This window comes from Pelobates fuscus, chromosome 3 (assembly GCF_036172605.1).
Source record: "Pelobates fuscus isolate aPelFus1 chromosome 3, aPelFus1.pri, whole genome shotgun sequence".
NCBI lineage: Eukaryota > Metazoa > Chordata > Amphibia > Anura > Pelobatidae > Pelobates > Pelobates fuscus.
The window spans coordinates 186672601-186685262 of NC_086319.1; the positions used below are offsets into that span (position 1 = coordinate 186672601).

The 12662-nt window shown below is 44.0% G+C and overlaps 1 protein-coding gene across 2 annotated transcripts in view; it reads right to left on the minus strand.

Annotated features, from left to right (window-relative positions):
- The window catches only part of ANO2 (anoctamin 2), a 337896-nt gene that overhangs the window by 184930 nt on the left and 140304 nt on the right, over positions 1–12662 (minus strand). For both annotated transcript variants that reach the window (XM_063447820.1, XM_063447821.1), the window contains exon 13: positions 1328–1410. In XM_063447820.1, coding sequence (XP_063303890.1) covers positions 1328–1410 — 83 coding nt within the window. The remainder of the gene's footprint in view (positions 1–1327; positions 1411–12662) is intronic.

The window sequence follows — 12662 nt, forward strand, 5'->3', positions numbered from 1 at the left end:
AACTCTCCCTCAGTTGTAGTGATGGGGCAAAGGGTGGTGCAAGGAGGTATTTTGGTCTCCAAGCTAGCTTAAGGTGGGAACCCTCACAGTAAGACCTGGCCTGACCCCACAGGAACAGATAGGGGCTCACTGGTCCTTGTCTGCACCTGGGCCCTATATGGCCAGATATGCCACCTAAAGGTTAGTCCAGCTCTGATCGTAGTAACTTCAAATGAAGTCAAATAAATGAATAACCAATTTGAGATGGTTAGACAGAATTCAGAACAGAGTGAAATTGAAAGAATTAAAGAAATCATTCTGCATATAGCTGTAGGTTTACTAAAGTCTGGTCACTAGGCAAAAAATACCCTTGTCACTTTTTCTCTGAAAGCATAAACCTTTAGAGTTCAGAGAATGGTCATTATCTCCATTTAAGCTCAGTTATACTTTAATTAATTGCCTTTGGTAAGAAAATAATAGAAAATGTCTATTACCTCTATTTATGCATGAAACACATGTACTGTTAAAAGTGACACAGTAGGCTCTGTTACTGCTGTATCTCATTAAAGTTGTTATAAACTTAAACAGCCTTTAATGTTTTAATGTGATTTTCAAAGTGAGTGTCAACTGACCACTTTCAGCCTATCACAGTGCCAATTGTTAATATGAATGGTTATTGCTAGGAGAAGAGTGTAATTATCTGCCTTAACTATACCTCCAATGCGGACTGGGCCGTGGGTTAATAGGGTCAAAGCATCATAACTATTTAATGCGATGAAATGGTTATAGTGCCTACAGTGTCTGTTTACGTTGTTTTCGCCATGTAGCACTGCTCAAATTTGGAAGATGAAACTTTGAAATGTCATATGTCTGCAATTTTATGCATGTAATGGTTTGTTGCCACAATTCAGCAGATGTGTTGCAAATGTTCAATCAAAATAAGAAGTTTAATGTTTAATGTAATTTTCTCCTACAAAGATTTAAAGATCAATCTTTAAATACGGTTTTATTTAAAAATCTGTTATAGAAAAAGATCAACTGCTGTATAGCAAAGTTCAATGGAATAATAAAGGGCTCTGTATTTTAACAAATAAACACAGGTGATGTCCCTGAACTATTTCCTCTCCCCATGGTTTTCCAATGACAAGCTGTCATTTGGATTGTTTACAGTGTCGTTACTTATTAACTCAATACAGACTATGATTTATTTGCACAAAATGTCATATGTGATGCAGTATTTGTATCAATGTAAAAACATAAACAAACACTGTCAAAGAGTAATAATCTGTTAAAATGAAATCTAGGAAAGAAGTCATATAATTTGACCAAAAGAAATGAAAAAACCTACTTCTTCCTCTTCCAGTCCGGTAAGGTCCCAGAAGTAGCTCAGCCGCATTTGTAACCTCTTCCAGTGCTCAAGAAATAAGGTAGCTGAAAAAGATATATATAAAAGAAGTTCAAAATGTAACATATGTAAAATATGGTACAAGATAGTTACTTTTGACACTGAACTGATTTTGCTTTACAATGACTATTGGGCATTACTAATATCCCCAACACAAAAACAAAAATCAAAGTCTTCTTGTAGAGTGCAATGTTTCTCCAGCTCAGATCACATGCGCAGTGGGGAGGAAGAGATTATTAACATTAAAAAAAAAATAAAAAAATTTTGTACTGGAGAGAGATGGGAAGGATCGCAATGTGTGCAGAAGGGTAAAGCAAGCCTCCATTTGTAGGTATGCTGCTTGAAAGAGAGAAGATTATCAAATTTGTTACTAACAGGCAGTGTGTGCTGATAACAGTTGTTTAACATGCACAGAATTGACTTTAGGCAACCCGGAATAGAGTTTGCCAGTGATGTAATTGGCCCCCTGGCATACGAGTGCAAATATCTTTAAGCAGAAATACTGCACATCCAGGCTAATAATGCCATGACCATTTCAAGACACTGAAGTGGTCATGGTGTTTGGAGTAACCCTCTAATTTGAAATAGTGTAATTTTCAATATATTGTGCAGGAACGGTCCCGATTACTAAATTCTCTGTGGAGCATGGATGGCCCATTTAATGCTAGCTGCTCTGGCTTTTATCAACCATGTTTTCCATGATGCTCTGCCTCTTGTATGCATAGTGAGCATTTGTTGACCATGTGACCACAAAAGCTCACAGCACATGGACAACAGTGGCATGGAATAGCTATGTTATCCCAACTTATATACAGAATAGCAGGTAAGACCAGTGATGACTAATGGTGCATTTCAGTTTTTTGTTTTTTTTGTAGTAACATGTGGTGTATCCTGGTTTTGTGCTGCCCTAGGCAGGACGAAACTCAGGCGCTACCCCCCGCACGCCACCTTTACCCAATCCTTCCCCCCTGCCCCGCATTCTAAATACACACACACATTCACTGACAGAAACACATACTCACTAACAGACACACACACTCACACTCACTAACAGACACTCACTCACTAACAGACACACACTCACTCACTAGCAGACACACACATACTCACTAACAGACACACTGGCACACACACACACACACTAACAGACAGACACACACTAACAGACACACACTAACAGACACACACTAACAGAGACACACACTAACAGACAGACACACACACTAACAGACACACACACACACACTAACAGACACACACACACACACTAACAGACACAAACACACACACACTAATAGACAGACACACACTAGCAGACAAACACACTCACATTAACACTCACTTTATTTTTTTTTTATTTAACCCCCCCAGCCGTCTTACCTTTAGGAATGCTGGGGGGGGGGTTCTCCCTCTCCCTGGGGCTGCCAGACAGGCTGATGGGCTGGTTGCTGGGCGGGCGGCGCTGTCGAGGGAGCACTTTCCCCTGAGCACTCTGCTCGGCTCCCTCGCGCGCCGCCCGCAGAGTGAGGCTGGGAGCCGGAATATGACGCCTCACTCTGCGGGCGGCGTGCGAGGGAGCTGAGCAGACAGCTCAGGGGAAAGTGCTCCCTCGCCAGCGCCGCCCGCCCAGCAGCCAGCAAGGCTAACAAGCCATTTGCCCTGGGCATTTGGGGGCGGCTTTTTTTGGTGCCCCCTGGAAAATGCCGCCCAAGACAAATGCCTTGTTTGTCTCGCGGCTAAAACGTCCCTGCTCATGTATATGTATATTTTTTATTTAACAGGATATACTTATGTAGCCTTCATTTTGTTTTCACCTGCAAATCAAAATGAAGTTACAAAATGGCACTCTACATTCTTGGCCTTTACTGTAGCACATTGTGTGTCTGCATTATTCAGCAATAGACTGCATATGACTTTTTGCCCAGAATCAAGGGGCAGGAGAGGAGGGGCAGCCAGTCCTCTAGTTCTATGTTCTGCTAGACAATATAAATATTTTCTCCTGGGTTTATATTATTGCTTCCACTGCAAAATAAACTGGTTCTCAAGATATTGCAGATACAATACTGTCAAAAAGTGCTATTTAATGTACTGTCTCTGACAATACTATTATAAAACACGTTACAGAACGTTAAAGGATAATTATAGGCACCCAGATAACATAATCTCAATGAAGTGATCTGTTTGCAGTGAAAACAGTCAGGAAGGAATATTCACCCATGGAAATAGCTTCTTGAACATAAATGATAATTCAGCAAAATATAAAAGCACAAATCCAGATGTTCTGTAATAATTTACGAAATAGTTATAGTAATGTGCTAAATACTGCCGACAAACAAAATTCTTTCAGACTTTCTACAGACTAACTGTAAACAGACTTATATAAATTGAAAGGAAGAATCCACTTGAATAGGTGAGACTGCCCTGAAGTTTTCCATAGAGTTGTAAAATGTTGTTGTTACTGGACTCAATTTTCTGAATTCAGGATTTTTTTAAATCAGGAACATACAATCCAACCTCACAAAGTGACACTTGGCAACATAACACCACCTTTATATATTTCCAATAAACCTAAGCCTTTTTCAACATGGTACGTGTGTATGATTTGAAGAACTTAAAGAGTTTTTAGTCGAGTAGCCAGTATGATGTAATTTTGTGCTCTACTTTTGGATAATGATGTACAAACAGAGAAATATCATTTGGATGTGCATATAGCATCTTTTTAAAACAAAGTACACATTTTTCACTAATGGGACTATCATAAATCTTCAAAATATATCACTGCAGAGCAATATATATAAGGTAGTGTTTCCCAATAAGTGTTCCACAGAACCCGTGAGAACAAAATTGGGGTTCTGCATCGATTTGCCCATCGGATGGCCCAAGCATTTATGGCCACCCGAAGGGTATCGCTAAACAGTCAGGCGACCGGTCCCTTGATGTATTGGATGCTGGGAGGATGTGACAGCACTTCCTCCCAGACAGAGCACACCGCCTGGAGGGGGAGAGGGAGCAGCGGGGACTGAGCAGAACACCAACCTCAGCCAGCAGCACTGAAGATCCTTCTGCAGAAAAAAGGTAAGTGAAAAGCAAATGTAAACATATGTGTGTGCATATGTGTCTGTGTGTGTGTATCTCCTAATGTGTGTGAGTCTGTGTGTGTATGTGCCAGTTTGTGTATCTGTGTATCAAGGTGTGTGTATGTGTCACTGTGTGTGCGTATATATGTGTGTCAGTGTCTGTGTGTGTCAGTTTGTTTGTATCTGTGTATCAAGGTGTGTGTATCTGTCAGTATGTGTATCTGTGTGTCAGTGTGTGTATCTGTGTGCCGCTATGTGCCAGGGTGTGTGTACCTGTGTATCATACACACACACACACACGCACAGGTACACACTGACACACAGATACAAACACTGGCACACACAAACAGATACACACACACCTTGACACACAAATACAAACTGTGTGTCAAGGTCTGTGTATCTGTGTGTCAGTGTGTGTATCTGTGTGCCACTATGTGCCAGTGTGTGTGTATCTGTATGTCAGATACATAAACATACAGATACACGCTGACACACAGATACACACACTGGCACATACAAACACAGATACACACACACACCTTGACACACACCGGCACATACAAACACAGATACACACACTTTGACACACAGATACACACACTTTAACACACAGATACACACACAGATACAAACTGTGTGTCAAGGTCTGTGTATCTGTGTGTCAGTGTGTGTATCTGTGTGCCATTATGTGCCAGGGTGTGTGTACCTGTGTATCATACACACACACACACACACACTCACAGGTACACACTGACACACAGATACAAACACTGGCACATGCAAACAGATACACACACCTTGACACACAGATACAAACTGTGTGTCAAAGTCTGTGTATCTGTGTGTCAGTGTGTGTATCTGTGTGCCACTATTTGCCAGTATGTGTGTATCTGTATGTCAGATACATACACACACAGATACACACTGACACACAGATACACACACTGGCACATACAAACACGGATACACACATCTTGACACACACTGGCACATAAAAACACAGATACACACACTTTGACACACAGATACACACACTTTGACACACAGATACATACACACACACACATATACACACTGTGTGTCAATGTGTGTGTATCTGTGTGTCAAGGTGTGTGTATCTGTGTGCCACTATGTGCCAGTGTGTGTATCTGTGTGTCAGATTCATACACATAGACACACAGATACACACACTGGCTGGCACATACAAACACAGATATACATACCTTGATACACAGTGTGTATATGTGTGTGTGTGTGTGTGTGTGTGTACACACACTTTGACACACAGATACACACAGGGGTCAAGTCCTGGGTAAAAAAGTGCAGGAACTCACCCCAGATCCACTCCCCGCCCCCTCCCCCCAAAAAAATTATACGCTTGTATGCAGGGGCTGAGTAAGGGCACGGGGCTGAGGAGGGGGACAGGAGCTGAGGAAGAGGGACAGGAGGGTGAGAGTGGGGGGGGGGAGGGGGGCATGGGCTGAGGAAGGGAACATGGGCTGAGGTAAGGGATAGGGGCTGAGGAAAGGGACAGGAACTGAGGGGCTGAGGAAAGGGACAGGAACTGAGGGGCTGAGGAAGAGGGACAGGGGCTGAGGAAGAGGGACAGGGGCTGAGGAAGAGGGACAGGGGTTGAGGAAGAGGGACAGGGGCTGAGGAAGAGGGACAGGGGCTGAGGAAGAGGGACAGGGGCTGAGGAAGAGGGGCAGGGTTGAAGAAGAGGGGCAGGGACTGAGGAGGGGGACAGGGGCTGATGCTCGTATGCAGGGGCTGAGTAAGAGCACTGGGCTGAGTAAGGTGGACAGGGGCTGAGTAGGGGGACAGGGGCTGAGTAAGGTGGACAGGGGCTGAGTAAGGTGACAGTGCTGTGGAAAAGGGACAGGAGCTTAGGAGGAGGGGGGGGGACATGGGTTGAGGAAGGGGCCATGGGCTGAGTAAGGTGGCAGGGCTGAGGAAGAGGGACAGGAGCTTAGGTGGAGGGGGGGGGGGCATGGGCTGAGGAAGGGGCCATGGGCTGAGGAGGGGGACAGAGGCTGAGGAGGGGGACAGGGCCTGAGTAAGAAGACAGGGACTGAGGAGGGAGAAAGGGACTGAGTAAGGGGACAGGGCTTGAGGAGGGGGACAGAGACTGAGGAAAGGGACAGGGACTGAGGAGGGGGGGCAAGGACTGAGGAGGGAGACCGGGCTTGAGGAGGGGGGCAGGGACTGAGGAGGGAGACAGGGACTGAGTAACGGGACAGGGCCTTAAATAGGGGGACAGGGACTCGGGAAAGGGACTTAGGAGGGGGACAGGGACTGAGGAGGGAGACAGGGACTGAGGAGGGGGACAGGGACTGAAGAGGGGGACAGGGACTGAGGAGGGGGACAGGGACTGAGGAGGGGGACAGGGACTGAGGAGGGAGACAGGGACTGAGGAGGGAGACAGGGACTGAGGAGGGAGACAGGGACTGAGGAGGGAGACAGGGACTGAGGAGGGGGACAGGGACTCGGGACAGGGACTTAGGAGGGGGACATGGACTGAGGAGGGAGACAGGGACTGAGGAGGGAGACAGGGACTGAGGAGGGGGACAGGAACTGAGGAGGGGGACAGGGACTGAGGAGGGGGACAGGGACTGAGGAGGGGGACAGGGACTGAGGAGGGGGGCAGGGACTGAGGAGGGGGACAGGGACTGAGGAGGGGACAGGGACTGAGGAGGGGGACAGGGACTCAGGAAAGGGACAGGGACTCAGGAAAGGGACAGGGCCTGAGGAAAGGGACAGGGACTCAGGAAAGGGACAGGGCCTGAGGAAAGGGACAGGGCCTGAGGAAAGGGACAGGGCCTGAGGAAGGGGGACAGGGCCTGAGGAAGGGGGACAGGGCCTGAGGAAGGGGGACAGGGCCTGAGGAAGGGGGACAGGGCCTGAGGAAGGGGGACAGGGCCTGAGGAGGGAGACAGAGCCTGAGGAAGGGGAACAGGGCCTCAGGAAAGGGACAGGCCTGAGGATGGGGGCAGGGACTGAGGAGGGGGACAGGGACTGAGTAAGGGGATAGGGCTTGAGGAGGGGGGCATGGACTGGGGAAAAGGACTAAGGAGGGAGACAGGGACTGAGGAGGGGGGACAGGGCCTTAAATAGGGGGACAGGGACTGAGGAGGGGGGACAGGGCCTTAAATAGGGGGACAGGGACTGAGGAGGGGGGACAGGGACTGAGGAAAGGGATAAAAAAACAAAAAACCTAAAGTGCCTTCCCCCCTCCCTGAGGCTTACCTTGGGCCAGGAGGGGTGGGACAGGATCTGGAACCTGCAGCCTGCAGTCAGTGGAGTAAGCCGGCCTCTCCTGATGATGTCAGGAGGAGGGGGCGTGGCTTCCTCTGCTCCCCAGCGGTCCTGTGAGAAGAGCAGAGAAAGTCACGCCCCCTCCTACTGACATCATCAGGAGAGGCCGGACGACTCCACTGACTGCAGGGGGAGAGGTGAGTTTAGAAATCCGAGTCCCCAGTCAGAGGCAGGGGATTCGGATTTGTGCTCCCCCTGCTCTCGCAGCCGCTTGTGCCAGCCCTGGGTCCTGCAGGACTAGTAATGGGAACGGCGTTCCTGCTGTGGAAAAAGTGCAGGAACGCCGTTCCCACGCGTTCCTGCAGGACTCGAGCCCTGGATACACACACCTTGACACACAGATACATACACACAAACACACACACACACACACACAGATAGACACTGTGTGTCAAGGTGTCTGTATCTGTGTGTCAGTGTGTGTATCTGTGTGTCAGATACATACACAGTAACAGAGACACATTGTCACACGGACACACACCGGCACATACAAAAAAAAAGGTTTATGCAACGGCGCAATTTTTTTGTTTTTGTTTTTTTATCAGGCAGGAGGGGGGTTCCACGATGTTGATACACACATATATCAAAGGGTTCCATGGGAACAATTCATTGTAAACCCCTGATATAAGGTATGCAAATCTTTTTGGAACAGAGAAACATCCATTGCTAGGCAGTTCTAAGATAGAAAGAACCTTGTTAATGAGCGGGGAAACAAAGCAAAACAAGGCAGCTACAGGCATTCAAACTATATATGGATAATATATATATTTACCAGGTACTCACATATGGTATGTACTCACATACCTGGTGAATATACACGGACATGTGAACTTTGTAGTTTATATCATTAATCAGTATGGAGACATGTGACCTCTCAGTTCCACGAGCATTGCAATATATTATTTACACTGCATGTAAGGCTGTACATTGACTTCCTTGAACGTCATGGAATCCCAAAGTATATAAAAAAAGCAACTTTTTTATTTAAAAAAAAAAAAACAGATCCTCTATAATCCTCTATCAGATATAGACACAAAGCAAAGCATCATCTCCAGTTCATTGAGTGAAAATAAAAGTACCTTCACTTTACTGCAAAGGGAAGAACAGTTCCCAGAGCTCAGTTCAATATGCTTCTCTTGAGATGAGGCAACGCTGGTGAATGACTGCATAAAAACAATTTCTAACTAGAAAAGCTACAATTTCTGGGGAAATTGTGAAGTGTTCTTGCCTCCATCAGTAGTCTACAACAGGAGTGGGCGGAGTAACTGTTATTATTTATTTATATAGCACATTTAATTGCAATGTTGTTGCCCAAAGTGCTTCACAGTTACATTAAAACATACAGTTATAAAAACATTAGCAGGTGTAAAAGGCTTTGTCTATGACATCACTTGCTGCTGCAGCCTGGCACAGGTCAGAGTATTTTTGCGGTTGCCATCTTCAAACGGTCATATTTTTAAAACTATACATCCTACAGCGAAGAGCTTTATATTGTGAGAATCACAAGACCCATACCTACATTTTGATGTATAGTATGTCTCTGAGATATTAACAAATGTGAGCTTTGCAGAGTGGATTTTCAATGAATGTCAATGGACGGCATGAGTTGCAACAAATGGTCATATTGTGAAAACTATTCGGACTATGGCTTAGCTGTGGACATTTTTAGTGACACCGCGGATAGCTGAACGTTTTGATATAAGATTTGTGTAGGTGGGCCTGAAAATGAGGGAGTGGTGGCAGTTTAGAAATCATGTCCTGATTTTTCAGCTTTTGCCAGTTCCCACTCTAGCTTTGCCATTCATTCCTATGGGACAAATTTCGCCACAAGAACGACGATATTCCGAGAACCATTCGGCGAAACGTTCCACAAAGTAATAGCAATCCGATCGGGAACAATCTGCACGTTTTGGTATATTTTTGTCTATGTAGTGTAAAAACTGTGGGAGGAGTTAGGGTGGCAAATTTGGCTATGATAAGAATAATAATAACTAGAAAAGCTACAATTTCTGGGGAAATTGTGTGAAGTGGTCTTGCCTCCACCAGTAGTCTACAACTGGAGTGGGCGGAGTAACTGTTATTATTTATTTCTATAGCACATTTAATTGCAACGTTGTTGCCCAAAGTGCTTCACAGTTACATTAAAACATACAGTTATACAAACCATTAGCAGGTGCAAAAGGCCCTGTCTATGACATCACTTGCTGCTGCAGCCTTGCACAGGTCAGAGTATTTTTGCGGTTGCCATCTTCAAACGGTCATATTTTAAAAACTATAAATCCTACAGTGAAGAGCTTTATATTGTGAGAATCACAAGACCCAGACCTACATTTTGATGTATAGTATGTCTCAGAGATATTAACAGTGAAGGCACAGTCGCAGTTTAGAAATTGCCCTTCAAATGTGAGCTTTGCAGAGTGGAGTTTCAATGAATGTCAATGGACTGCGTGAGTTGCAAACAAATGGTCATATTGTGAAAACTATAAGGACTATGGCTTAGCTGTGGATATTTTTAGTGGCAGCAGGGATAGCTGAACGTTTTGATATAAGATTTGTGAAGGTGGGCCTGAAAATGAGGGAGTGGTGGCAGTTTAGAAATCATGTCCTGATTTTTCAGCTTTTGCCAGCTCCCACTCTAGCTTTGCCATTCATTCCTATGGGCCAAATTTCGCCACAAGAACGACGATATTCCGAGAACCATTCGCCGAAACGTTCCACAAAGTAATAGCAATCCGATCGGGAACAATCTGCACGTTTTGGTATATTTTTGTCTATGTAGTGTAAAAACTGTGGGAGGAGTTAGGGTGGCAAATTTGGCTGTAATAAGAATAATAATAATAATAATAATAACTAGAAAAGCTACAATTTCTGGGGAAATTGTGAAGTGTTCTTGCCTCCACCAGTAGTATACAACTGGAGTGGGCGGAGTAACTGTTATTTATTTATATAGCACATTTAATTGCAACGTTGTTGCACAGTTACATTAAAACATACAGTTATAAAAACATTAGCAGGTGCAAATGGCCCTGTCTATGACATCACTTGCTGCTGCAGCCTTGTACAGGTCAGAGTATTTTTGCGGTTGCCATCTTCAAACGGTCGTATTTTAAAAACTATAAATCCTAGAGTGAAGAGCTTTATATTGTGAGAATCACAAGACCCAGACCTACATTTTGATGCATAGTATGTCTCTGAGATATTAACAAGGAAGGCACAGTCGCAGTTTAGAAATTGCCCTTCAAATGTGAGCTTTGCAGAGTGGCGTTTCAATGAATGTCAATGGACTGCGTGAGTTGCAAACAAATGGTCATATTGCGAAAACAATCAGGACTATTTTTAGTGGCAGCAGGGATAGCTGAACGTTTTGATATAAGATTTGTGTAGGTGGGCTTGAAAATGAGGGAGTAGTGGCAGTTTAGAAATCTTGTCCTGATTTTTCAGCTTTTGCCAGCTCCCACTCTAGCTTTGCCATTTATTCCTATGGGACAAATTTCGCCACAAGAACGACGATATTCCGAGAACCATTCAGCGAAATGTTCCACAAAGTAATAGCAACGCGATCGGGAACAATCTGCACGTTTTGGTAAATTTTTGTCTATGTAGTGTAAAAACTGTGGGAGGAGTTAGGGTGGCAAATTTGGCTATAATAAGAATAATAATAATAATAATAATATATATGTGAGATAACATTAAGTGGTCTTGCTATGCAAGAACACTTAATAATATATATGTGAGATAACATTAAGTGGTCTTGCTAGGCAAGAACACTTAATAATAATAATAATAATATATATGTGAGATAACATTAAGTGGTCTTGCTATGCAAGAACACTTAATAATAATAATAATAATAATATATATGTGAGCTAACATTAAGTGGTCTTGCTATGCAAGACCACTTAATAACTAAAAAAGCTACAATTTCTGGGGAAATTGTGTGAAGTGTTCTTGCATCCACCAGTAGTCTATAACTGGAGTGGGCGGAGTAACTGTTATTATTTATTTATATAGCACATTTAATTGCAACATTGTTGCACAGTCACATTAAACCATACAGTTATAAAAACATTAGCAAGTGCAAAAGGCCCTGTCTATGACATCACTTGCTGCTGCAGCCTGGCACATTTCAGAGTATTTTGGCGGTTGCCATCTTCAAACGGTCGTATTTTAAAAACTATACATCCTACATCGAAGAGATTTATATTGTGAGAATCATAAGACCCAGACCTACATTTTGCTGTATAGTATGTCTCTGAGATATTAACAATGAATGCGCAGTCGCAGTTTAGAAATTGCCCTTCAAATGTGAGCTTTGCAGAGTGGAGTTTCAATGAATGTCAATGGAAGGCGTGAGTTGCAAACAAATGGTCATATAGTGAAAACTATCAGGACTATGGCTTAGCTGTGGACATTTTTAGTGGCAGCAGGGATAGCTGAACGTTTTGATATAAGATTTGTGTAGGTGGGCCTGAAAATGAGGGAGTGGTGGCAGTTTAGAAATTTCAGCTTTTGCCAGCTCCCACTCTAGCTTTGCCATTCATTCCTATGGGACAAATTTCGCCACAAGAACGACGATATTCCGTGAACCATTCAGCGAAACGTTCCACAAAGTAATAGCAATCCGATCGGGAACAATCTGCACGTTTCAGTAAATTTTTGTCTATGTAGTGTAAAAACTGTGGGAGGAGTTAAGGTGGCAAATTTGGCTATAATAAGAATAATAATAACTAGAAAAGCTACAATTTCTGGGGAAATTGTGAAGTGTTCTTGCCTCCACCAGTAGTATACAACTGGAGTGGGCGGAGTAACTGTTATTATTTATTTATATAGCACATTTAATTGCAACGTTGTTGCACAGTTACATTAAAACATACAGTTATAAA